This window comes from Bos taurus, chromosome 14, assembly GCF_002263795.3.
Source record: "Bos taurus isolate L1 Dominette 01449 registration number 42190680 breed Hereford chromosome 14, ARS-UCD2.0, whole genome shotgun sequence".
Taxonomy (NCBI): Eukaryota; Metazoa; Chordata; class Mammalia; order Artiodactyla; family Bovidae; genus Bos; species Bos taurus.
In genome coordinates, this window is record NC_037341.1 from 77,715,577 (window position 1) to 77,743,470 (window position 27,894).

General features: G+C 38.8%; 1 protein-coding gene across 12 annotated transcripts in view; it reads right to left on the reverse strand.

Annotated features, from left to right (window-relative positions):
* Positions 1-27,894, reverse strand: part of RALYL (RALY RNA binding protein like) — an 829,513-nt gene that overhangs the window by 48,084 nt on the left and 753,535 nt on the right. For 7 of the 12 annotated variants that reach the window (XM_010812207.4, XM_010812208.2, XM_059893231.1 and 4 more), the window contains 2 exons: positions 20,514-20,627; positions 1,321-1,542 (listed from right to left, as the gene is read on the reverse strand). In XM_010812207.4, the coding sequence (XP_010810509.1) occupies positions 1,328-1,542; positions 20,514-20,627 (329 nt within the window). In that variant the 3' untranslated portion in view covers positions 1,321-1,327. 12 annotated transcript variants of the gene reach the window in all.

Here is a 27,894-nt window from a genome sequence, read left to right on the forward strand (position 1 = left end):
TCTAGCACAGCTGGGTAAGAATGAGCATTTGGTATTCTGAGAAATTCTCCTAAACAGTTTCTAGCCAAATTCCACTGAGGGGTAAATTAAAATAAGAACAGAGAGGCAACCATTAGTAATGACATCATGGAAGCGTCCTGAGACCTCAACAAGAGCAGTCACGCTGAGACAGTGACAACGAAAGTCGGACTGGAATGGGCTGAGGAGCTTGTGCTGGTGGATTAAAGTCCTGCCTGAGGAGCAGCAGAGACACTTGCCAGCCTTTCATTCTAGTCCCTGCTCAATGGATTCCAGAAATCAAAACAGTCTAAAAACAGGTACTTAAACCCTTCAAACCGAGGCAGACTTTTGTAGAAATAAGAATAGTTGTTAAAGGCTCCTATCTCAAAAGCTTAAATAAAGGTACCATGCAGTTTAAACAGATTTGGAATGTTAAAAAATCAATACAGAATTCCACAGATGAAACAAGGACAGGGTAGTTACCATGCTAAAACAACAACCACAGCAAAATTACCTCAGTAACAGTGGGTATTCAAACAGATGGGAATCTGGTATTACCGAGGATTAAGTCAAGTTTAATATAAGCAGTCCATATATATTTGAGAGTTGGCAGCACACACACACACACACACACACACACACACACACACACATTTGCCTTCTCATCATTTGTATTAGTCAGTCCCCTTAAAGATAGCATATTTAATTTCATGGCTGATAAAATATGAGAAATAGCATCCTCATCAGCATATATTTACCAATATTACCAGCATGTATTTCCCTGGTGTGTTTATACAGGAAAGAACATCTGGAAATGAGCAGTACAGTTATACAACATTGGGGAAATAAAACATGTAAAGAATCAGGTCTTAAATCTACAGCTCATAAGAGCTGGTCGTCAAGCAGCACAGACACGGGATGATAAACTGGCCTCACGCTGAAGGGCAACCGTAGTGAGCAGAGTGCACAGGGCTGCTGACCATGTAACCAATACAGTCGTCATCAGTGAGTGACACTGCTAACTGGGAGGAGGGCCATGTGTCTTGCAGTAGATGACTTTTATTGCCAGGATCTCATACCCACATACAGCTCATGCGTAATGGCTCAAACGCAAGATTCCTGTTGTGATGAAGCACTTGAGAATTTTTCATCTGAGACTGCGAATATATAATTCTAACCTATAATGTTCTTGTTCATTCATTTGTTCCCTCATATTTTAAATTAGCAAAAGTATATTGAGCACTTATTATGTGCAGAGCACTGTCCATGTGTGCCTTAAGCATGCGCACAGGAGGAAGAAATAAGCCCCGGAGAATTCACCTCTGCTTTACAACGAACCGGTTGCGGACATGCCGGGACTGTTCCCTACCAGCTCGTGAGCCCCGTCCTCGTCGAAGTCCTCCTCCACGCCATCGGTCAGCTCCTCCCCGTCAGCGTCGGGCGCTCCCTCTGCAGGCTCCTCCGCGGAGTGGTCCGCGTTCTCTGACACACACTCATCCTGGATCAGCTCTAGACTCGCTTCCAGCTGCTTCTTCTGAGCTTCTGGAGGAGGGGGAGAAAGCAAACGACTGCTACCTTGGGGTGCTCACAAGCCACTGGATAAACCATGAAAAAGCAGTATAGGAATGGGCAAACACCGTACTATGAAGGGTGTGAGGAAGACAAAGTCATGCTAAGGTCAAATTAATTCAGTTGTGTAAATTATGTTCATATACAGGCATGTGTTTACAGGTAATCATGTGTTACAGAATTAGCGAAGTTTGGGGAATCCAGAGGGTCTGTGTATACAAAGAAACAAAGATTTACATAAACAGATTAATCTTTCTGGCTATATCAGAACGTTTCCTCTGAGGAGAAAATACAGCAAGAAAAAAGGGGGAAATCAGATAAAAGTAGAACTTGTTCACTCAAGGAAGGAGGACGAGGAAAGCTCATTGATAAGTTCAAACCCAAGTGAAAAAGACAAAAATTCACTGAGGAAAAAAGTGCAAAAACAGGTATGTTGACTGTCAGACAGCACGTCCATGTGACCAATCCTTTGATATTTTATTCTAAATTTTGTTGGGAGATGTGATTAACTGCAATGGTTAAAATTCTGGGGTTGGAGGGCCAGGTTCAAGAGCTTCATCACTTACCAGCTTTGGGATTCTTAAATGATTAACCCTCCTTATGCCTCCATTTTCTCACCCACACAATGGGGATAGATACCACTTCAAGTAGTGAATCCAAGTGCTTAGTGATTTGCAAATAATAAGTGCTCAACAAATGAAGCTACATTCTACATGAAGAGAACTCTTTCTAATACCAGGGTGTGCGCATTCCATTAACAGAAATTTGCCCAAGTTGGGAATTATGCAGACAACAAAATAATTATTTTCCCTAGTGGCTGGTTTTCATCTTTTGTGAAAATATCAAGAAGGACTGAGTATTGAATAAATGAGATCATTCTTAGGTACTTCCTTCTCTTATTCCCATGTGTACACAACTATCCCTAAAGCTGGGTGCTTTTCACTCATTTTGGCTATTATTATTTGATCATATGGTTACCCAAATATTTGCTTTGAGTTTTAAAAGATGTTACATTTTGAGTGGGCTTATATTTTATAGCAGTAAGGATAGTTTATAGGGCCAAAATATTTTGGGGGTATTCATTCCTGGACTCTTTCATAATATGGGTTAAAAAAGAAATAAACATTGTCATATACATTGTGACTCAGAACAAATCTTTGCAAATATGTAAATCAATAAATGGATAAACATTATGTACAAATAAGCAGAGATCTTCTATAAATAATTTAAAATTGCAATAATAGTTACTTATGAAATACAGGTGTAATGTCAAGGAGATACCGTGGGTTCAGTTTGACCATTGCAAAAAAGTAAATATCAAAATAATGCGAGTCACATGAACTGTTTGGTTCTCAGTACATATAAAAGCTATGTTTACACTATAGTCTATTAAGGTGACAACAGCAGTATGTCTAAAAACAATGTACATACCTTAATTAAAAAATACTTTGTGACTGAAAAATCGTATTCATCATCTGAACCTTCAGTGAGTCATAATCATTTTGCTGGTGGAGGATTTAAATATTTCAAGAAACACCAAGATGAGACACAAAGACATGAAGTAAGCAAATGCTGTTGGAAAAATGGTGATGGTGCCTCTAAATGAGTTCTTGCATTTTACATCTTCAAGTAATAAAGTTTATTTATTGAAAAGAAGACAGAAGCGTTGTGCCCTGGCCCTGCTGCCCAGGACAGACTACTAGTTCCAGCTTAGTTATTCACCAGTGAATTATACACAGAGGATTGAGTCTGTTTTAGCTACTTGGTCAGGCCATACAAACATATTAAGCTGACCTTTCCTCAAGTACAAAAAAGCTTTCAAAATAATATGTAGATTATGAGGATTAATGAAGTTTATTTTTGGGAAGTGTTTTGCAGACTATGGAAGATAACATAAATGTGTATTGTTACATATAAAAAGGTATACATCTCATTGCGAATGTGTTAAGACAACAATAACAAAACCAACAAGTCTGAAACAAGAAGGCTGATAAGACCAGAGAATAACAGTGAAAAAACCTGTGGGACTGAGGTTATTCAGAAGAAAAGAGCTGACTGATTAAACTAAGGCTAAGAATAATTAGTAGAGGCATTTTAAAATGACAACACTTTGGCACTTTCTCTTCACATTTACTTTACATGTATAGATGCGGACTATATATTATTCCTTGATAGATTTTTAAATCAATTTGTTAGCTTCAGATTTTTCTGTGTAACAATATGATGATGTAAACTCTGCTTTGAAAGCTATACATTTTATCTTCATTTGCATATCTGAATGTTCTGATGGAAGCAAGAGGCATAAATTCTCCCCTTTTCTCTGACATCTAAATAAATTTTACATAGAAAGTCCTATGATCACTACAAAGTGGTTACTGTTAGAGCTAACCAAAGTTTTTTTCCTAAATCTAGAAAATTATTTATTTACAAATAGGGAAATAGGTTAAAGAAAAAAAAGTTTAGTCTAGAGAAAATAACCTAAATATCTGGATTAAAAGAAAGGTAAATTAGGCAAGAGATACAACCAAAACCACAGTGAACTTAACTGTTACTGAAAATTGCGAGATTTTACTCATCTCGTCTCTCTTCACATATCATTGCTTTCTGCAGTTCCAGACCTTTAACTGAGGCTGACCAAGCTACACACATGTGACTAGTACCCGCTGAGAAAAAAACTGTGATGAAAAACAGAGTTACTGTATAATCCACTCCTGATTATACATATAATCCCACTCCTGAACATATAGCCAGAAAAGATGGAAACTCTAATCGGAAATGACACTTGCACCCCAATGCTCACAGCAGCATTACTTTCAATAACCAAGACATGAAAGCAACCTAAGTGTCCATCAACAAATGATGGATAAAGAAGATACGTCACACACACACACACACACACACACACACACACAAAATGCAATACACTTGACCATAAAAAGAATGAAATAATGCCTCTTGCAGCAACATGGATGGACCTAGAGATTATCAGACTAAGTGCTGAAAGTCGATAAAGAAAGACAAATGTCATACGATATCACTTATATTTGAAATCGAAGAACAGTACAGAGGAACTTATGTATTGGGTTAGACAAGAAGTTTGCTCAGGTTTTCCAGTAACATCTTATGGGAAAACCTGAACTTTTTGTCCAGCCCAATACAAATAGAGAAACAAACTCACAGAAAAATCTGTGGTCTCCAGAAGGGAGGGGAGGGAAGGAATAAATCAGGACTAGGGGATTAGCAGATATAAGTTGTCATATTTAAAACAGATAAACAACCAGGATTTACTGTATAGCACAGAGGACTATATTCAATATCTTGCAATAACCTATAATGGAAAAGAATAGAAAAAAAAGTATGAATCATTTTGCTGTAGACTTGGAGATAACACAATATGAAAATAAACTATATTTTAAATTTTAAAAAAAGCTAGGATGGGCAGACTAGAGAGAGCACAGAAAAGCTTGGACTCCTCCGGCATTAATCGTGTCATATGCTCTACTCTGCTGCGTCTATATCACGATCCCTTGGAGGGCACGTGGATTTGCTACTCTGGTCCGATCTTCTACTCTTTCTCCTAAGTTTGTACTTATCACTTGATGCCCTTCCTTCTAGCCACTTTGGGTCACTACGATGCTTGTTCAAATGCTCCGGCTCTCAAATCCTGGTGTCGGCATTTTAAGACCAAAAAAAAAAAAAAAGAAAGAAAGAAAATGGTTTGGCATTGGATAACTAGTATTTTATTAAAAAATGTTCCCAACCTTACAACTTTTCCAAGTGCTAAACTTTCTTATTTTAAATCATTGTGTTTATTCTTTTGTTATCATACATAAATGGGCTTCTGGTTAAAATTCACATTCTATTGGAAATTCATTTAATCTGGCATCTCTCTTTCTTCTCTAATGATATCAGAAATACTTGTTCTTTAAAAATCGCCACTTTTTGATATTGAAAGTTTATATATATATATAGTTCCCCGCCGACTCTAGAAAATCTGTCACAGAATCTATGCAGGACCAGGTCTAGGAGCTGTGTAATTCTCATTTGGCTTTACATAACAATATGATTCAGTTATCTTTGGAATCCAAGCTGACTTTCCTGATCTTCTTAGCTGAATACAATCCCTTCTCCTTTGATTAACCAAAGCTGGGATCGAATAGCTCCCCTGTCATCCTCTCCTTTTCTCATTAGTGTTTAAGCTTCCTTGAAACTTGAGCTATTGCTTCAAAAGGTCATTGTCACACTCTAAGCGGATAATAAAGATATTGATCTTTTGTTAAGTGAAAAATGCAATACAGGTCAGTTATCAAGAAATATTTTGATGTGCTCTGTACCCCTCACTGAATGCCTCATACACAGAAGAGAGAAGGTATTAGAGAGAATATAGGATTTGAGATCCACACTTTTGCTCATTACTAGTTCTAGTAATTGTAATTTTCTTTTCTGAAAGATGAGCATAAAAATAACATCTTTCAGAGGGTTTCAGTGTACTCAACTGAGGAGAAAGAAGTGAATATGTTTTTAAATAAAGGCTACACAAACATGCTACCTTAGGAGGTTCCAAATAATTATTGAGTTGAATCTGTATGGATTGCTTAATGGCTATAGATAAATTTTCCATGGCAAAATAATTCATCACTACTGATCATTAAGAATTATATATTACAAAGACAATTTTGGCTTTGACATGGTCCCTTAATTTCTGTTTAGACAGACGATGTTTTAAGTTACTCTGTTTTGTGTATTAATATGGAATATATGTGTAACTCCTCTGATGACCTATTTCAAAGGCAATTGTGCATTAATATAGCATATTCCAAAAAACCCTATAACATCCTCATTCATCCACTCATTAATTTGAAAGCTAAATGAACAGGAGATATTATCTGAGTTGAGAAAAAAGGCTTACTTGATTCATAGGAGTTTAACAGACATATAATCAATATGTGCTTTAGTAATGTGGTCATCACAGATTTTTGTCATTATCACTGGAAAATGTTATAATCACTAAATGGTGATAGGTTTCATGAAAAAAAAAAACACACATGAAAGCTTATCTTGTTTATTAAACTGTTGGTTCACAATAAGCAGTTTTGATCCAGTTACTATATTGCTAAAATAGAAAGAAAGCAACTTGTTTTTTTTTTGAATAATTATCTAATTTTACTTCTACTAGAAATGAGTAGCTTAGTAGTAGTTGTAGGTTTTTAGTTTATTCTTAATGTCATAGCAGTCTATTTATCTGCAATTCTTTTTCTACTTATTTTTACTTTTTATTGTGATCATATGTGTGTGCGCACATGTGTGCATTTATAACTCTACTACTGAAGTTTCTTTGGGTCAGAAACATTTTTATAGATTTTTTAACTCAGAGCCGTATGTGCAAATTAAATATTTGTTGAATATATTCCTGAACTTTTAAGGAGCTAAAAAATGAAAATAAATGTTTGGGCATCAAATTCTTTTCACAGAGTCAAAGCGATTTTTGAATTTGGCACCATGGTAGCAACAATATAAATTCAGCAAGAAACTAAAAGAAACCTCCTTGCCACATTCTACACAAGAGCCCCACACCGCTAAGGCAAAGTCAACTGCGGAGTGAGAGAGAGTCTCAGAGAAAAGTTGTTCACGGTTATTCTGACAGGTCTTGAGGAGAAAAATAATCTGTGAAGACTTCAGGTGTAGGTCAGAGGCGAGCTGCCTTTGAACACTGGTGTCTGGGAGTCCTCACTGACTTTTCAAGTCAGAGTGAGTGTGACCACAACATTTCTTTTGGGAGAACAGTGAGTTAGTTTTAGATTTTTAAAAAGAATATGTCAGGAGCCAACAAGTTCATAGCTTGTGCCTAAAAAGTATCTCTAATATTCTATAAACTATGAATTCCAACAGATAAATGTTCATTTTGGTTGCAAGTTAGTGGGTGCTTACAAAGTGCTGACTATGGGACATTCATTACCCTTAGGCACTGAAGCGTCCTGAAGGGCAGGCTTATTTCCCATTTTCCAGAGGGAGAAAGTGAGGCATGTAGATGTTCGGGAGGGTGGCTACAATGAGCTGGAATCCCCATCACAGGTTGTCTGACTCCACAGCCTGGGTTGTTTCCTAACATAGCTCAAGAAAAAGGCCTAATTTAACACACCAGGTGAGTGCTGACTCAGAAGCCAGACAATTTTTTTTAGGCTTAAATTTTTTTAATTTTAAAATCTTTTATTGAAGTATAATTGGTTTGCAATACTGTTAATTACTGCTGTCCGGCAAAGTGATTCAGTTACACACATATAACACAAATGTGTGTCTGTATACACTCACAGGCTTTTTAAAGAAGCATTCTTTTCTATTAGGGTTTATCATGGGCTATTGAATGTCGCTCCTGGGGCGGCAGGGACTACTGCAATGAAGCAGAAGCCTGTTTCTTGGTCCTGTATATAAAAACTGACATTTGCTGGCCCCACCCTCCCAGCTCACCCTCCCCCAGCCCCAGTTCCCTTGGCAAGCACAAGTCTGCTCTTTATGTCTCTGAGTCTGTTCCATAGACAGGTTCCTTTGGGTCATATTTTAGATTCCACATACAAGTGATACCATCTGTTGTTATCTTTCTTTTTCTGACTTACTCAATACGATAATCTCTAGTTGCATCCATGTTGCTGCAAATGACATTATTTGGTTGTTTTTGTGGCTGAGTAGTATTCCATTGTGGATATATATATATATATATATATACACCACATCTTTTTTATCCCTTCATCTGTCCATGGACGTGCAAGTTGTTTCCATATATTGGCTATTGTGAATAGTGTGTCTATAAACATGTGGGTGCATATATCATTTGGATTATAGTTTTGTCCAGATATATGCCGAAGAGTGGGATTGCTGGCTTGTGTGTTAATTCCGTTTTTAGTTTTCTGAGGAACATCTATGCTGTTTTCCACAGTGGCCGAACCAACTTATGTTCCTACCAACAGAGTAGGAGGGAGGAACCAGGTAATTTTAAATTCAAGAATGAAGAAGTCTGCTTAGGGATACATGTTCAAACTAAGCAGTGGCTATCAAAGGAAAAGACGTGCAAGTGACAGGTAAATACTCTGTTTAAGGAAAAATGCCTCAGGCTCTAAGAAGCCTTCAAAGGAAAGAACTTGATACTAAATTTCAATCCTCATACTCAAATGCTTTTCCTGTACATCTCATTCTATTTCAACACATATATATGATCTAGAAAACAAGTTAGAATGGTTGGGATTTATGTTAGAAGCATTTTTATTAAATTCAGTTTGCTGTAGAGCTATTATCATTAATATAACTCTGAAAATTGGTTGAGTTGGCAATTAAGTTTTTTGAAATGCTGGCTTAATTGCTAGCTAATTGCTAGCTGAATTGTACTTAGCAGATGGTTGGAAAGGATGTTGACATAAAACAGTCACATTACTCATCAGAGTCAGCTAGTATCCTGAAACCATTGTTTTTGCATTGGAAATATAAACTATATTTTTAAAAAATTCTGCAACACTTGTATATAATATGAATTTAACTCAATTATTCCAGTAACTGTCAATTAGAAAGATGTACATTTTATGACTGGCATTACTAATAATGACATAAATGAGCATTAGGGAAGCTATTCAAGAAGAATGCTTTTAGATTAAAATATTAGTTACATCAGTACATTCTGGGACAAAATGACCTCAAAGTGTTCACAAGAAGCACCCTTGGTAGTAGAGGTAACCAAAAATTCAATAAAATCATTAAAAAATTACTGAGATACTGTGTTTGTTTAAATCCCACTACTTTTAAGGAACAGATATTATTTTACTCATTTTATACATTTTATAAGGACCTTTCCAAATTTTCTGCAGCTAGTAAGTCCTGGAAATAAGTTTCTTGTAGGATGTGAACCTAGCTCTGTTAATTTCAGAGACTGGGCCCTTGGATGTTTTAGCAGTATAAATCCATGTGTCCCATGGAAGATGAATTAGGGAGGAAACAAACTAGAATTGGAGAGAACAGCTAAAAGTTCTTAAAAAAATAAGAAAAGGGCAACAGAGCATGTGAGTGGGCTTGGGTATTAGCAGTACCATTGGAAAAAAGGACAGAAACCGCATAGACTTAATAGAAGCAGAAGACATTAAGAAGAGGTGGTATAAATGCATGGAAGAACTATACGAAACAGACCTTCATACCCAGATAACCACGATGGTGTGATCACTCACCTAGAGCCAGACATTCTGGACTGCAAAATCAAGGGGGCCTTAGGAAGCAACACTACGAACAAAGCTAGTGGAGGTGATGGAATTCCAGCTGAGCTATTTCTAATCCTAAAAGATGATGCTGTGAAAGTGCTACACTCAATATGCCAGCAAATTTGGAAAACTCAGCAGTGGCCACAGGACTGGAAAAGGTCAGTTTTCATTCCAATCCCAAAGAAAAGCAATGCCAAAGAATGTTCAAGCTACTGCACAATTGCACTCATCTCACACACTAACAAAGTAATGCTCAAAATTCTCCAAGCCAGGCTTCAACAGTACGTGAACTGAGAACTTCGATATGTTCAAGCTGGATTTAGAAAAGGCAGAGGAACCAGAGGTTAAATTGTCAACATTCACTGGATCATAGAAAAAGCAAGAGAATTCCAGAAAAAGTTCCTGGGAAAGCAATAGAAACAGTTACAGACTTAATTTTCTTGGGCTCCAAAATCACTGCAGATGGTGACTGCAGCCGTGAAATTAAAAGATGCTTGCTCCTTGGAAGAAAAGTTATGACCAACCTAGATAGCATATTAAAAAGCAGAGACATTACTTGGCTGACAAAGGTTTGTATAGTCAAAGCTATGGTTTTTCCAGTAGTCATGTATGGATGTGAGAGGTGGAACCTAAAGAAAGCTGGGCACTGAAGAATTGATGCTTCTGAACTGTGGTGTTGGATAAGACTCTTGAGAGTCTGTTGGACTGCAAGGAGATCCAACCAGTCCATCCTAAAGGAAATCATTCCTGAATATTCACTGGAAGAACTGATGTTGAAGCTGAAACTCCAATACTTTGGCCACCTGATGTGAAGAGCCGACTCATTAGAAAAGACCCTGATGCTGGGAAGATTGAAGGCAGGAGGAGAAGGGGACGACAGAGGATGAGATGGTTGGATGGCATCAATGGCTCAATAGACAAGAGTTTAAGCCAGCTCCAGGAGATGGTGAAGGACAGGGAAGCCTGGCGTGCTCCAGTCCATGGGGTCACAGAGTCAGACACAACTCCCTGAACGAGTGAACAGCAATCAGAAAATAGAAGGTGTTGAGTAAAAGGATGCCAAAGGTCAGATTTTGCAACGCTAGTCATAGTAGGGTCAGAAGATGATGTTGAGGTCGGCAGTGTGGATGACAGGATTTGTTACATGGTGATGTGACGGAAGTCGGACATGGAAAGAAGTGTGTATTTAGAGGAGAAAGAGGTCCGCTCTGAAAGGCTATGACTACGCTATTACAAAGAAAACCTTGCTGTTAGCCTTGGCATAACTGCTCTTTGACAGCCTTCATTCTATGGTCCTGACTTCCTTTTTCTTAGAGCGTTTACTTTAGAATCCTTGCAACTGCGGATTCTTTCTATGCTTCTTTGAAGTGTACATCTTTTTACAAATCTGGCATGTCTTCTCAAGACCTGGAGGCCCTCCCTTTGAAATTCAATCATTAGAAAAAGATGGGACGACTCCTGTCTCCCGGTCTCCGTGGACCAACAGGAGCCTGACTTCCATAGGCACAGTCAGCAAACACAGGTGGCCTCATCTTATTGATCAACCTCCCTACTAATATCCTCCAATACATTTTCATCATCGCACTCTTGCATTTAAAAACCTTCCTGCCTTTTGTTTTAGTAGAGTTGAGTTCAATTTCCATCCCCTATTGCAATAGTCTTTTTTTTTTTTTGAAATTGCAATATTTTGACCCTGACCACAGCAGTCTTGAGTGAAGTCTTCCTTGTCATTTTTAACACGTGTCCAGTGACACTTATCTGATGGATGTCACAGGATCTCTCCAAGAAGTAGTTGGGAAAGCTCTGATCCATTTGCTAAAGACAACTCAATCTCATCCCTGTCACCCTGTAAATTGGGCTTCTTGAAAACAACTTTTGTAGTTAAATATTTCCATAAGATTTGTTAAGAAAAATAGCAAGTCCCACTTGCTTCACCATTCTAAGCTCTTTAAGGGCTTTGCATTTGCGTAGCTAATCTGTTAAAAACTTGGTTTTGTTTCCCAAACAGGATGTTTCTATTGCTACTTCTTGATTAGTTTTATTCATTGTCTACTGACATCACCCTTGGGAAACTGGAGACTCAGTTCTCTGTCTACAAGTTCCCACTTCCCATCTCCTTAGAGAGCTATATTATAAATTAGATTAGATCAATTTTCAGTTTTTACATAAATTTAACTATGTAAATACTTTGGGAAGCTAAGCTGTTAGTATATAATGAGTACTTTTTTCTTTCCCAAACAGTATTTTACTTTCTTTGGAGGTAAAAGAAACACCCATTTCCTTTGGGTGTTTGTGTGTTGTTAACTTAATTCTCTACGTACTTCTATGCCTCTTTGATTTGTACAAATGCTTATGTAAACTTACTGCTCCTCAGCCACATGTGTAAGTCTCATCTCAATGAACTCACTTCCCCACCTATTAGCCACCGGACCCGTTTCATCTTCTTGACAAAGTCTCTCCTGGAACTTCTGAACTGGTCTCTCTGGACTCAGTTATTTCCAGGTCTCTTTCTTAACTCGTATGCTAGAATCTTCCTCACCATCATCCTCAGGATTCCCTTTGCCTTTGGATACCCTGCTTTGGGAAAGTCATGTGTTTCCCTTTTGGAGTCTAACTCCTTGCTTTGGGAATTAGGTATAGAACTACAGCCTGCAAATACTTCTCTCAGAATTTTTAGGGCCTGTTTTCATTGCCTTCCAGCTTTTAGTGTGGCTGCTGAAAACCCCATTGGCATTCTGACTCCTGTTTCTTTACATAAAACACTTTCTGTCTCTTGTCCTCGATGTCTCTCTGGGAGCTTATAGGATCTTATCTTTGGCCCGGTGTTCTGAAATGTCACCGTTTCCTGCTTTGATGTGCATCAGTTACAGGCACTCAGGGCATCCTTTCAATCTTGTTGACTATGTTCTTCAGTTTTGGTTAACTTTTTCCCTGAAAAACTTTTTTTTGGATGATCCTTCTCCCCTTTCTTTCTGAAACCCTGTTTTTCAGATATTCATCTAGTAATTTCCATACCCTTCCCTTCCTATTTTCCATCTGTAGTTTCTTTTGTATTGTCTGGGAGAATTTCCTCAATTTTGTCTTTCAATTCTGCATTATTTATTTGTGCTATCATATGTTAATTTCTAAAACCACTTTTATCTGCCTTTTAAATACTGAGTTTTAATCTTGTGCTTTTATTTCGTGAACATAATATCTTCTCTTTCTCTCTGAGGGTATTAATCAACGGTTCACTGTTTTATTTTGAAGTTTTATTCTTCCTGCTCAATCTGCTTCCTCCAGTTTTTTCGTTCTTTTTCTCTTCTTTTTTGGTATTTGGTTTTAATGTTAAATGCTTTCTGCCATCTGGTGAACCCTGTCTGCTCATATTAACAGTATTAAAATATGGATGGGCAGTTTTGTAAGAATAACGGGATCTTGTTTCTAAAGGGTGATACTGTTTCCTTGGCTTGTACCCATGCCAATGTCTTTAAATATTTTTTCTTAAGTTGCTCATATTCCCAATTAAAACCTCTTCCAGTGGCCTACCAGTAGTCTGGCAGCCGAAGGGGAAAAGAATTCTTGGAATTTCTATGCTGCTGCTGCTAAGTCACTTCAATCGTGTCCAACTCTGTGCGACCCCACAGACGGCAGCCCGCCAGGCTCCCCCGTCCCTGGGATTCTGCAGGCAAGAACACTGGAGTGGGTTGCCATTTCCTCCTCCAATGCATGAAAGTGAAAAGTGAAAGTGAAGTCGGTCAGTCATGTCTGACTCTAGCGACCCCATGGACTGCAGTCTACCAGGCTCCTCTGTCCATGGGATTTTCCAGGCAAGAGTACTGGAGTGGGGTGCCATTGCCTTCTCCTGGAATTTCTATAGTAACTGTAAATTTCTGCTTTTCTCCGTTAAAAACTGCCTTCAAATTTGTTAGTTGTCTATTACATCTGAAATGTGTTGTTTTCACTTTCCTAGAAGAAACTTCTTAGGGCTTCTAGTGGACCAGGAAGAGTTGGGAATGGTGACATAGAAATCTGTTTCCTAAGAGACTTTTAGCCATTTATACCCTCTTTTCCATAGGAATATGATAGCTTTGATTCTGAGCCTTTCGGGAGTTCTGTGGTTAAAACTGGACTCATTTATAGAATGTGTTAAGTCAGGCAGAGTTCTCCTTCAGCTTTCCAGCTTCTAAAATTTTGTTCTCATTCTCTTTTATGTCTAAGAATTTTCTTTTTTAAAACCTAGACATTATTTTAATGCAGTATCAGGAGGGGGCAGAGTTTAATTCACGTGTGCAGTTCAACATCTGTAACCAGACACAATACCAATCTAATCCAAAGTCTATTCAGAACAGAACTAGCAGTCACATTATAGGCTGCAGCAGCAGATTATATCTGGAGAACCATTTTCCATTCTGAGTACCACAGTCTGCAGTTAATAAACTACAGAATACCCAGAGAAGAGGGATGACAGTGGTTCAAGATCCAAAACTAATGTACAGGAGAAGTAGCTGAAAAAATTACTGATATTTATCCAGAGTCGACAAAGCTCCATCTAGTCAAAGCTATGGTTTTTCCAGTAGTCATGTATGGATGTGAGAGTTGGACCATAAAGAAAGCTGAGCACCAATGAATTGATGCTTTTGAACTGTGGTGTTGGAGAAGACTCTTGAGAGTCCCTTGGATTGCAAGCAGATCCAACCAGTCCATCCTAAAGGATATCAGTCCTGAATATTCATTGGAAGGATTGATGCTGAAGCTGAAACTCCAGACTTTGGCCACCTGATGCAAAACGCTGACTAATTAGAAAAGACCCTGATGCTGGGAAAGACTGAAGGCAGGAGGAGAAGGGGACGACAGAAGATGAGATGGTTGATGGCATCGCCGACTTGATGTACATGAGTCTGAACAAGCTCCAGGGGTTGGTGATAGACAGGGAAGCCTGGCATGCTACAGTCCATGGGGTCACAAAGAGTCGGACATGACTGAGCAATTGAACTAAACTGATCTAGAGAATAGAAGGCTTCAAAGATTCTTTGACCAAAATTTGAATGCAACTAAGTTGAGCGTCTATGGCCACTTATATTGACTTCTTATTCAGAAGTTTTGGAAGGGTTACAATACTATAATTCTTTTATGTATTTAATTGGCTATTACATTCTATTCTATTACAAGAAATTAGACATTCAGCTTAGTTTCAGAGGCCATAAAAGGGTACATAAACCAAATGCAAACAAAGTCTATTTCAGCTCAGTATAAGGAGCACTGATGCATAAATATGTGGTATATGTTTGTAATATTCTAATTTTTGGACATCATTTTTTTTTAATCTCTATTTTTTACAAAATATATGCAGTTCAGTTGCTCAGTCATGTCTGACTCCTTGTGACCCCACGGACTGTAGCATGTCAGGCTTTCTTGTCCATCACCAATTTCCAGAGCTTGCTCAAACTCATATCCATTGAGTCAGTGATGCCATCCAACCATCTCATCCTCTGTTGTCCCCTTCTCTTCCTGCCTTCAATCTTTCCCATAATCAGGGTCTTTTCAAATGAGTCAGCTCTTCACATCAGGTGGCCAAAGTATTGGAGTTTCAGCTTCAACATCAGTCCTTCCAATGAACACCCAGAACTGATCTCCTTTAGGATGGACTGGTTAGATCTCCTTGCAGTCCAAGGGACTTTCAAGAGTCTTCTCCAACACCACAATTCAAAAGCATCAATTCTTCAGGACTCAGCTTTCTTTATAGACCAGCTCTCACACACATACATGACTACTAGAAAAACCATAGCTTTGACTAGATGGACTTTTTTTGGCAAAGCAATGTCTCTGCTTTGTAATATACTGTCTAGGTTGGTCATAGCTTTTCTTCCAAGGAGCAAGCATCTTTTAATTTCATGGCTGCAGTCACCATCTGCAGTGATTTTGGAGCCCAAGAAAATTAAGTCTGTCACTGTTTTCATTGTTTCTCCATCTGTTTGCCATGGAGTGATGGGACTGGATGCCATGATCTTAATTTTTTGAATGCTGAGCTTTAGGCCAGCTTTTTCACTCTCCTCTTTCACTTTCATCAAGAGGCTCTTTAGTTTGTCTTCACTTTGTGCCATAACGGTGGTGTTCAACTGTGTATCTGAGATTATTGATATTTCTCCCAGCAATCTTGATTCCAGCTTGTGCTTCATCCAGCACAGCATTTCTCATGATGTATTCTGCATATAAGTTAAATGAGCAGGGTGACAATATACAGCCTTGACGTACTCCTTTCCCAATTTGGAACCAGTTTGTTGTTCTATGTCCAGGTCTAGCTGTTGCTTCTTGACGTGCATACTGATGTCTTAGGAAGCAGGTAAAGCGGTCTGGTATTCCTATCTCTAAGAATTGTCCTCAGTTTATTGTGATCCACATAGTCAAATGCTTTAGAGCACTCAATGAAACAGAAATAGATGTTTTTCTGGAACTCTCCTGCTTTTTCTGTGATCCAACGGATGTTGGTAATTTGATCTCTGGTTCCTCTGCCTTTCCTAAATTCAGCTTGAACATCTGGAAGTTCACAGTTCACGTACTGTTTGTTGAAGCCTGGCTTGGAGAATTTTGAGCCATTACTTTACTGGCGTGTGAGATGAGTGCAATTGTGTGGTAGTTTGAGCATTCTTTGGCATTGCCTTTCTTTGGGATTGGAATGAAAACTGACCTTTTCCAGTCCTATGGCCACTGCTGAGCGTTCCAGATTTGCTGGCATATTAAGTGTAGCACTTTCACAGCATCATCTTTTAGAATTGAAATAGTCTGGCTCTAGGTGAGTGATCACACCATCGTGATTATCTGGGTCATGAAGGTCTTTTTTGTACAGTTTTTCTGTGTATTCTTGCCACCTCTTCTTAATATCTTCTGCTTCTGTTAGGTCTCTACAATTTCTGTCCTTTATCGAGCCCATCTTTGCATGAAACATCCCCTTGGTATCTCTAATTTTCTTGAAGAGATCTCTGGTCTTTCCCATTCTATTGTTTTCCTCTATCTCTCTGCACTGATCACCGAGGAAGGCTTTCTTATCTCTCCTTGCTATTCTTTGGAACTCTGTACTCAAATGGGTATATCTTTCATTTCTCCTTTGTCTTTAGCCTCTCCTTTTCTCAGCTATTTGTAAGGCCTCCTCAGACAGCCATTTTGCCTTTTTGTATATACCAAACATACTGGCAGGATGAATTTATCCTGTGGGACTGAAGTGTGACCTCTCTAATGGTCAGGTCTAATGGGTAGGATAGGTTAGCTATTTTCACTGGAATTGTCCAAGTGAGTCTGACAGGTCACACATGAGGCCTACCACTGAGAATAAAGTTGAGTTAAAGAATGCCTAATTGCCTTTTCATATCAGAGAGTCTTTGCAGGGAATTTGTTTTTTTAAAAAGAGTTCACTGTCCATTGTATGATATCGTCTTTAGTTTTATTTCTTTTTCCTTTTTACCTTTTATGGTCATTTTGCATCACTGTGTAAACCACACATAAATTGTGCTCTTCGTATGTGTCAATTTATGATTCTCTTTTAAAAGGATCATCTAAGAAGGACAATTGGAGGTAAACTGATATGTTATTTGTTGTTTATAATAATCCATAGTCACCATATTCCAAAGCAATGTTATTTGAATTATTCAAGTGGGAAAAAATAACACTTGCAGAGTGGATTCATATTAATCATGATTTTAAAGCTAGAACATATGTTTGAGGCCATAATCCCTTCCTCTAGTTTTCATTTGAGGGGCCTGAGACCTAGAGAAGTTAAATGACTTGCTAAGTCATGCCTCATGCACAGCACACAGTGTTTGAAGATTTAGAAAAATTAGTGAAAACATGACCTTGTTCTGAGGAAGTTCATATCTCAAAGGAAGAGACAAGATACTATGCAAACATCTTATTAGCAGCAATTTAACACATAAAAAAATCCAAAATGATGTCATTATAACCTCATTACAATTACTCCTGATAGCTTAGGATTTCATACAAAAAAGAAAAAAATGATCCTGTGACATTTGAACTCAGGACAAGTTCCACGCTGTGTGGCTTTATCCTGCTTGTAACCCTCCATCTCTTTGCTGTCACTATCCTAAGCTGGACATTTTTGTCATCAGATGGACTAAGTTGGAAATGAGAGGTCTATAAAAGAGCAATAGTGAAGAGTGAATGTTAACTACTGAATAACTGGCCTGCAACCAAATGAACAATAAAATGAGTATCCCCTTAAATTCAATAAGGAGGTATCGGGCACTTAAAAAGATTTAAAATATTTCTCTCCACTTTCTACCATGTAGTACAGACACCGTGCAACCCTGATTTCTTTTCATAAAGAAAATTTAGAAAGTGATCGTCTTAACTCCATAAATATGAATATTGTTCAGGAGACAATTACTGAGAGAATGAAATGACAAATTAAATAATTCCATTTTCTTCCTACATGTTCAAGTAGGAAAGACATAAATATCAAAGGCTTAAGCCCATCATCTTAAAGATAACTGCCTTGTGACTGGGAAAGTCGAAAAACATACAAAAATAAGGTGACAGCCTTTCATGAAAAGAAAATGCAAGCTTTGAATTTTAGTGGCATGTTTATAGATGATCTTCTAAGAAGATATGTGGAAGGCATTTTTCATTGCAGGAAACTGGAAGTTATAATATGATGGAATAAGGATCACATTTTTCTCTTTGAGGTGATTTATATTTAAATGAGTTCTCCATAATCCTTTAAACTGAAGTGCAAATTGGTTATCAAAGTCCTTTGCTGTAAGGGTTGTTTTACATAATAACGAATTTCACAGAAGTTCCTCAAAGGGAAACATTGATTCAGGCAACATCACAGGATATTTGAGTTCTGGCAACAGTTTAGATTAGTGCCATAGACAGCGCATAAAAAACTTTCTGAAATCTAAATTTCTCCATTAAGAAGTATAGGCAGCATATCTTTTCTCAATGGAAAATGTGACTGAAATTTGTAATAAAAATGATCTCATTTTGTCTATTATTTATTTATCATCTCTCCTCCACACCAACTCAATAAAAGTTAATGAGAATCTAGGTATATGGCTTTTGATTTAAAAAGCTGGTGTCATGGAAGTCGTAGGAAGTATTTGTCTATATATGCTTACATTCCTATGGACACTAAATGGCTCCAATTGTGAAGCATTTATTCTGGGCTAGTAAGTAACTTACATTTGCCGCTTGACTCACTTCTCACAAGGTCAGGTAGCCACTGCTGTTCTCATTTGGTAAACGAGAAAACGGAGGCTAGGTGGCGTGTGAGGATTTGAACCACAGGGCACGTCTCTCATCCACTGGGCTCGACACCCCCTCGACACCGGCTTCGTTTCTGAACCCCGTGTCACTCATCACCGGAAGGTCACTGCTGGTCCCCTGCCCAGTGACCCGGGCAACAGACAGGCTGGATCTCATCATCAGTTGCTACCCAGGGAGCCTCACTGCAGGCAGACCCTGAGCGGAACCTGAGGCTGATACCTCAGAGGAGGCACTGCTTTCCCTCGCCAGAGCTGGCTTTGAGACTCTAGGTCTGTCACGAACCATACATGTGGTCATGGAAAAGTCAGTTTACTTCCTTGGGCCTTCCTTTTCTCATCTGCAAAATGAGAAAGCTGGATTTGACGAGCAGGTTTCAAAACTGTCTTGCTTAATTTTGAAAAGTGAAGCTCTTTCAGCCAGGGAAATCTTGTGATGAATTTCAACATATAAAATAGACACAGGTGGAGCCACATTATTTGGAGAAAGGGCCGGGTTTGGAGGAGTCATGAGTTCCTCCATCTCCCAGGTCTCCTTTCAGCCCTCAGCTCATTTTCAAGGAGCTTCTGAGACATCAAAGACCCAGCAGAATGCAATTTGCAATTTACGCACTAGCTCTTCTCTAAGTTTATGCCAGTTCTGTTTAAAATGCATAATTTTACAACTCTCGGTTGCTGTAAAAAAGGGTATTAGACCAGGGAACTCAAATTGGCATTCTGTAACTAGCTAGAGGGGTGGGATGGGGTGGGAGGGAGGTTCCAGATGGAGGGGACACATGTGTACCTGTGGCTGATTCATGTTAATGTGTGGCAAAGCCAACACAATATTGTAAAGCAATTATCCTCCAATTACAAATAAATAAATAAATAAAGAGTATTAGCATGGAACTAGGGTCAGGGCCGATATTTCAAAGAGAGGACATTAAGCTAAAGAATTAAGTCAAATGAAATGGCCTTGGGTGGCCAGGCATATCATTGATACTGACATCCTGAAACTGAGTTCTGAAGTTTTGTGGAGTTGCAGCAGTTCAAGAGTGGGACTTTACAATCATGGCTTCTGAAATCTGTTCAATTTTGCTGCAGTTAATTTAATGAAATATGAATATAAGCTTAGCCCTGATAGAATATTCCATTTACTGATATATTTTCTTAAAGGTCACTTGATATTGAGATATAAACCTTTAATATAATCCAACTGTTACTTATTAGCATCAAAATACTTTTCCTTTTCCTCTTTTAAAAAATATGAATTTTAGGCAGCTTGGCTCATCTTCTTTAAAAAGTAAAAAATCAGATTCCATCATTGCAGTTCTAAGTTTAAAGATGATGTTTGTGTATCTGTGCTAAACGCTGTTAGACTCAGCCAGTGTGCCCGAACCTGCTCTGTCTTGGTGACTGACAGGGTGTGAGTGGTTTGATTCCAACACGTCTGTGGCCACAGCTCTTTTTCACTTACCAGCCTCCGCCTTCTGCTGCTTCTCAATCTTCTCCAGGCGCCCTAGCAAGGAGTCAATTTTAGTTTTGATCTGGGTTAATTCTTTCTTGATTGTCTGTAACTCATCTGATTTCACTGGAAAGGGGAGAAGGGAAAGAATGCAATAGAATGTCAAATGCACCGTGACCCGATTAGAATGTAACCCACAGACACCCTACATTTCCTCAACACTCTGTCACATCCCACAGGATACCTTTCAGTCTTATCTGTTTCTCATTGCTTCCAGGGACCCTGGAATACTGGATGACTTTGACAACTACAAGCAGTGATTCTCAGCATTTGACACTGAATCTTTTCACCGAAGGTTATGCAGTGGGACAGAAGAACCTAGAAATGTTTTTTGCAATAACTAAATGATACTGAATTCAGTTTTGGCAAATGGCAGGGTAAGTCTCTTCTATCAGATGGATTCAGATTGAGAAATGGTTAAATCATGACAGATATGTTAATACTGCTTTGAGGAACTATGTTGCAATATGTTTCAGCGGTCAGTTTTAATCCAGTTCCCTGATGACGTATGAAATCAGGGCATAACATTTATCCTCTAGAGAAAAATCTTTAATGCTAGAGAACTCTCTCCAACTTGCTGGACTTTTGCTACCTTCTTTTATTAAAAATTGCAGCAGTGGGTTGAACATGCCTCTTTTTAAGCCCTGCGGCTAGAAGGAAAGGAAATTCACTGAAGTTCCCACTGGTATTTTCTACAGTAGTGGTTCCTCTTCGAGGTTTTGGGTGTTTAGTGGGACTAACTAAAAAATGGGATTAACACAAGATTGACTATTTTTAATTTTGCCAAGTAAGGATGTTAAAAATAACAACAAACATTCTACTATCAATGATAACAATTATTTTATAAAGTGATAGACTTAAGAAAAGGTCAGTTTCCTATTTAAGGACAATTGTTTCAATGAAAAATGCTTATGTTTATGAAAAATTCACTGCCTTGTTCTTATTTTCTCATTTCTCTGAGAACTACTGGAAACTCTGTCATGAACCCTCAGTAATAAGATCAAAGATTTTTAAAACTATAACTCTAGAAGAGCTATACTTGTCTATGAGCTTTCATTAAGTGAGTTTTTGGGTACCCATGCCTCAAGTGGAGAGCTGTGCCTCAATATCTGGTGTGAGGATTTTGATGTCAGTCTACTATCCACCTCTTTCACTTTTCCTTTCAAGTTTATAATAATCTTGGTTGGATATTCCTGAAGAAATTGAGTGTTTGAGTCTTTAGTCTTCCTGAATTTTTGTAAGTAATAAAAAAACTGAATGCAACATATGTTTGCTTAAAATAGAGCTATCTGTCAACTAAGGCATATCATATAAGCTGTATGATAAAGTAGGCATCAATATATGTTAATTGCTCACCAGACTTTCTCCAATATAAACATGAAAAAAACATTTTCTATTATAAAATAAGAAAATTTCCATAACAAGCAAATTTTTATTTATGATATAAAGTAGTTTGCAAAATAAAAACTGCAAGAATAAGTGACCCCATAGAGAGTTTCTATTATGAAGAACCAGATTGAAAGGAGAACACAGTTTAAAATAGAGAATTACTCCTACATCAATTATTTCCAAGACATCAAAGTGCCATTGTTGAATCTCAACTAAATTTGAAAATCATCATCTGTCATAATTGCAAATTGACTCTGCTTTGAAGAATGATTTTAATTTCCTTTGATGGAAGCATGTCATGTAGTTTTACTTAAATCTATCAAACGTGATAGAAACTGTTTTGTCTTAAAACATTAGATGTTGGGCTAAGAGAAATAGGACTGTGGCTGGAGATTAATAGAATATATATTTTCAGTAAGTGGGGTCACTCCTCAGCCCAGAAATGAGGTTGACTATCTCCTTAAAAAAGACATAAACAAATAAATCACTAATATCCTACTTAATAGAATGTCTTTTAAGATTGGAGTGATATTACTACAAAATTTGGGATTACTTAGTCAAGGCGATTCAAGCTTAGATAAAACTAACAATGTAACCTGTCTTCTCCTCCCTGTTCCTACCAGGGAATTCTGAATCAGCCTTCAGCCCTGTGCAAATGGCCCAGCTCCACTCTTGGGATGGTGAGCAGCAGATGCTCGTTACAGTCCTGCAAATTAGGGCCTAGACAATCTTGGCTGCTTCTTGAGCAATTGGGAAAGCTGTTGGCTTCGTGCCCTTCAGGGCTCTTCTCGGGAGAAGGCTGCCCGATCACCTAGCCTGCAGTCCTGGAGCTTCCTCTTTCAGTAGGGTTATCTGTAGGTGGGGTCTGGGTCTGGGCTGCTGTATCTGGTTTCCACATGATGCTCCTGAGACAAGCCATCTCTGTGTCCAATATGCCTTTGTCTGTAATCTTTTCTGCCTTGTTGTACTTTGGGAGGTGGGGCTCTTGTTAAGAATGTTTCTACTGAACCTGGGATTAAGCTCCTGCTTGTTTTTACTTCTCTGCCAAAATAGATGTATATTTTACAACTATAGATTCCCAAACCTAGAGTTTTAAAAATTTTGCAACTTAGATGTCGGACATTTTTTGAAAACTTAAAGTCAGTTCAGAATTGAGGACAGTCTTAGGTGTAAAGCATCCCTGTCCATTTTCCTTTCTTTTCTTTTTACACCTTTCTTTTCCTATCCATTTCCACTAAACTCTTAATTGGGTTTCTGCTTTTAGTTCACACCGCCTCTTAAATAGTGAATGCAAAGTCATATATATAAAAGCCGTAAGTCCTCCTTATTGAAAACTTCCAGAATGTCCCAATTCCTATAGAAAAAAGACCAAAAGCACAAAGAAAGCTGAGCCCCAAGGAATTGATGCTTTTGAACTGTGGTGTTAGAGAAGACTCTTGAGAGTCCCTTGGACTGCAAGGAGATCCAACCGGTCCATTCTGAAGGACATCAGCCCTGGGGTTTCTTTGGAAGGACTGATGCTAAAGCTGAAACTCCAATACTTTGGCCATCTCATGCAAAGAGTTGACTCATTGGAAAAGACCCTGATGCTGAGAGGGATTGGGGGCAGGAGGAGAAGGGGACGACAGAGGATGAGATGGTTGGATGACATCACCAACTCAATGAACATGAGTCTGAGTAAACTCCACGAGTTGGCGATGGACAGGGAGGCCTGGCGTGCCATGGTTCATGGGGTTGCAAAGAGTCAGACATGACTGAGCAACTGAACTGAACTGAACACATGCACCATTCTTCAAACTGGTCTTCAGGGTCTGCTCTAAAGTATATTTCCAGGTATATAGTCCATTGTTTATCAAAGCAACGTCATTTGAACAGGATAACTTAATGCTTGACCTAATAGTGTGTGCAACCAGATAGACTGATTTGCATCTATGTTTATTGGAGAGTCACTTGTAATTACTAAGATTCAGGTTCCTTATCTTTAACTTCCACCCTTTACCCTAAAGACTTGTTATAAGAATTTAATGAAACAATGTACATAAAGCACTTAGCATCATGACCAGAATATCATCAAGCGAAATACATGACAGAAGCAGAAAATACCATTACTATTATTTACATACCTTTTCCAGCAAAGAGTTTTTCTTTTCTCTATTATGTCTATCTGCTTTTTGGAGCTTAGTTTTAATCTTACCTCTCCTATTAATTCTTCTTAGTTCAGCCCACTGGAAGGTGGATTTCTCATCTGCAATCTATTTAACAGCATTTCACATTTACTGCTAGAGACCATATGCTTGTTGGGTTTTCCTTTATATATCTACTTTTCCTATTAAATTGTAAGCTTTTTGAGAATGAAGATCTAATTAGGCATTGAAGAATTTGAGGGGTCATGCTTTTCTGTGTTTAATAAGCTCCTTCTCTTCTTATAAAAAGTTCCTTGGACTTCTTTGGTAGCTCACATGGTAAAGAATCTGCCTGCAGTGTGGGAAGGTTGCATCCTGGGTTAGGAAGGTTCCCTGGAGGAGGGAATGGCAACTGACTCCAGTGTTCTTGCCTGGAGAATCCCATGGATAGAGGAGCCTGCTGGGCTATAGTCCATGGGGTCACAAAGAGTCAGACATGACTGAGTGACTAACACTTTCACTTTCTTTCTCCTCTTACTGACTAATGAGACTTCAGATGCTTATATGAGGTCGTGGGCTTTAGTGTCTGTCCCCCTTAATTAAAAAATGACATCAACAGATTTAAGAAGGGATCCTATATCAGACTGGTACCTAATGACAATTTTTGTTTTCTATTATATAACATCCATGGAAAAGTATTTAGATTTTGGTTTAAGTTATTCAGATCTTTCATGACACAATATTTCAAAGAGAAGAAATTTTGGACAGTTGTCTGAAGCAAGGCATATTAATGGATTTACCCCTTCCTAGGTTCTCTACAGCCAAACTCTTTGAATGAAGAGAGAACATCCAATTCCTTCCTTCCCTTTCTTTCCTCTCTGTCCCTACCTCTAGTTCCTTCCTTCCTGCCTGCCTTCATCTTTTTGCATTCTTAATAGAACTTGACTGCTAACTGCTAAGTCGCTTCAGTTGTGTCTGACTCTGCATGACCCCATAGACGGCAGCCTACCAGGCTCCCCCGTCCCTGGGATTCTCCAGGCAAGAACACTGGAGTGGGTTGCCATTTCCTTCTCCAATGCATGAAAGTGAAAAGTGAAAGTGAAGTTGCTTAGTCGTGTCCGACTCTTAGCGACCCCACGGACTACAGCCCACCAGGCTCCTCCATCCATGGGATTTTCCAGGCAAGAGTACTGGAGTGGGGTGCCGTTGCCTTCTCCTTAATAGAACTTAGTTCAGTGTATCAAACACAGTTGTTGTTCAGTTTCCCAGTCGTTTGTGACCCCACGGACTGCAGCGTGCCAGGCCTCTCCGTCCCTCACCATCTCCCAAAGTTTGCCCAAGTTCACGTCCATTGTGTCAGTGATGCCATCTCATCCTCTGATATCTTCTTCTTCTGTCCTCAATCTTTCCCAGTATCAGAGACTTTTCCAATAAGTTGGCTGTTCACATCAGATGACCAAAATACTGGAGCTTCAGCTTCAGCATCAGTCCTTCCATTGAGTATTCAGAGTTGATTTCCGTTAGGATTGACTGGTTTGATCTCCTTGCTGTCCAGGGGACTTTCAGAAGCCTTCTCCAGCACCACAGTTTGAAGTCATCAGTTCTTTGGCATCCTGCCTGCCTTCTTTATGGTCTAGCTCTCACAACTGTACTCGACCAGTGGGAAGACCATAGACTTGACTATACGAATCTTTGTCGGGAGAGTAATGTCTCTGCTTTTCAACATACTGTCTAGGTTTGTTACAGCTTTCCTGCCAAGAAGCAATCATCTTCTGATTTCATGGCTGCAGTCACTGTCCACTGTGAGTTTAAAGCCCAAGAAGAGGAAATCTGTCACTGCTTCTACATTTTCCCCCTCTACTTGCCATGAAGTAATGGGGCTGGATGCCATAATTTTAGTTTTCTTAATATTTAGCTTTAAGCCAGCTCTTTCACTTTCTTCCTTCACCCTCATCCAGACGCTCTTTAGCTCCTCTTCACTTTCTGCCATTAGAGTGGTATCATCTGCATATGTGAGGTTGTTGTTGTTTCCCCCGCCTAGCTGGATTCCAGCTTGTAACTCATCCAGCCCGGCATTTCTCATGATGTGCTCAGCGTATGCGTTAAACACACAGGGTGGCAGTAGACAGCCCTGCCATACTCCTTTCTCAGTCTTGAACCAATCGGTTGTTCCATACAGGGTTCTAACTGTTGCTTCTTGACCCGCATACAGGTTTCTCAGAAGACAGGTAAGATGGTCTGGTATTTCCATCTCTTTTAGAGCTTTCCACAGTTTGTCATGATCCACACAGTCAAAGGCTTTAGCGTAGTCAATGAAACAGAGTTGAATGCTTTTCTGGAATTCCCTAGCTATCTCTATGATCCAGTGAATGTTGACAATTTGATCTCTGGTTCCTCTTTCTTTTCTAAACTGAGCCTGGACATCTGGATGTTCTCATCTGCACAATGCTGAAGCCTAGCATGCAAAATTTTAAGCATGACATTACTAGCCTGGGAGATGAGTGCAATTGTCTGATGGTTAGCACATTCATTAGTACTATCCTTCTTGTGAATTGGGATGAGGATTGATTTTTTCCAGACCTGTGGCCACTGTTGGGTCCTCCAGGTTTGCTAACATATTGAATGCAGCATCTTGATGGCATCATCCTTTAGGATTCTGAATAGCTCTACTGGAATTCCATTGCATCTACTGGGTTTATTAACAGCTGTGCTTCCTAAGGCCCACTTGATTTCACTTTCCAGAATGTCTGGCTCTGGGTGACTGATCACACCATTGTAGTAATCTAGTTCATTAGGATCTTTTTTTGTTTGTTTTTTACAATTCTTCTGTGTATTCTTTCCATCTCTTCTTGATCTCTTCAGCATCTATAGGTCTCTTTCTTGTGCCCATCTTTGGGTTAAATGTTCCTTCGATATCTATTTTCCTGAAGCAATCTCTAGTCTTTCCCCTTCTGCTGTTTTCCTCGAGTTTTATGCACCGTTCACTGAAGAAGGCCTTCTTGTCTCTCCTCACTGTTCTCTGGAATTCTGCATTTAGTTGGAAATACCTGTCCCTTTCTCCCTTGCTTTTTGCTTCTCTTTTTTCTTCATCTATTTGTAAAGCCTCCTCAGATAACCACTTTGACTTCTTGCTTTTCTTTTTCTTTAGAATGGTTTTGTTCACTGCCTTCTGTGCAATATTATGACCTCTATCCATAGTCCTTCAGGCACACTGTTTGCTAGGCCTGAGCCCTTAAATCTATTCATGACCTTCACAGCATATTCAGAGGGGATTTTATTTAAGTCGTACCTGGCTGGCCTCGTGATTTTCCCCATTTCCTTTACTTTAAGCCTGAATTTGGCTATGAGCAGCTGATGATCTGAGCTACAGTCAGAATTAGCAAATACCACAAAATCTGTAGGCATGCTTATGTATTACAGATATGGCCACTTCATGCCAACTTCAAATAGACCAACAAAGTTTATTAAAAGCTTTGTGTAAGTCCTGGCAATACTTTTGGATTGACTGTCTAATGGGGGATAGACAGGCAGATAGGCAGTGCAAAAAAAAAAAAAAAAAACCAATCATGAAAATATGCCTTTTCTCCATCAGAAGCACTGTGATGAAGGAATATGATACTAACCCATGACTTGGGCAAGACTCTTTTCCCAGTCCCACCTCTGTACTCTGACTGCATAATCTTCATCGTTAAAGATGGGTTGTGGAGGATATAACACCACGAGTTATTTTTATAGAGAGTAGCAGATACCATGAGTCAGGAGTATTTCTTTTACTAAGAATAATATTTTAAATCAACTTGTTGTTATGCAATTGTTCCCTA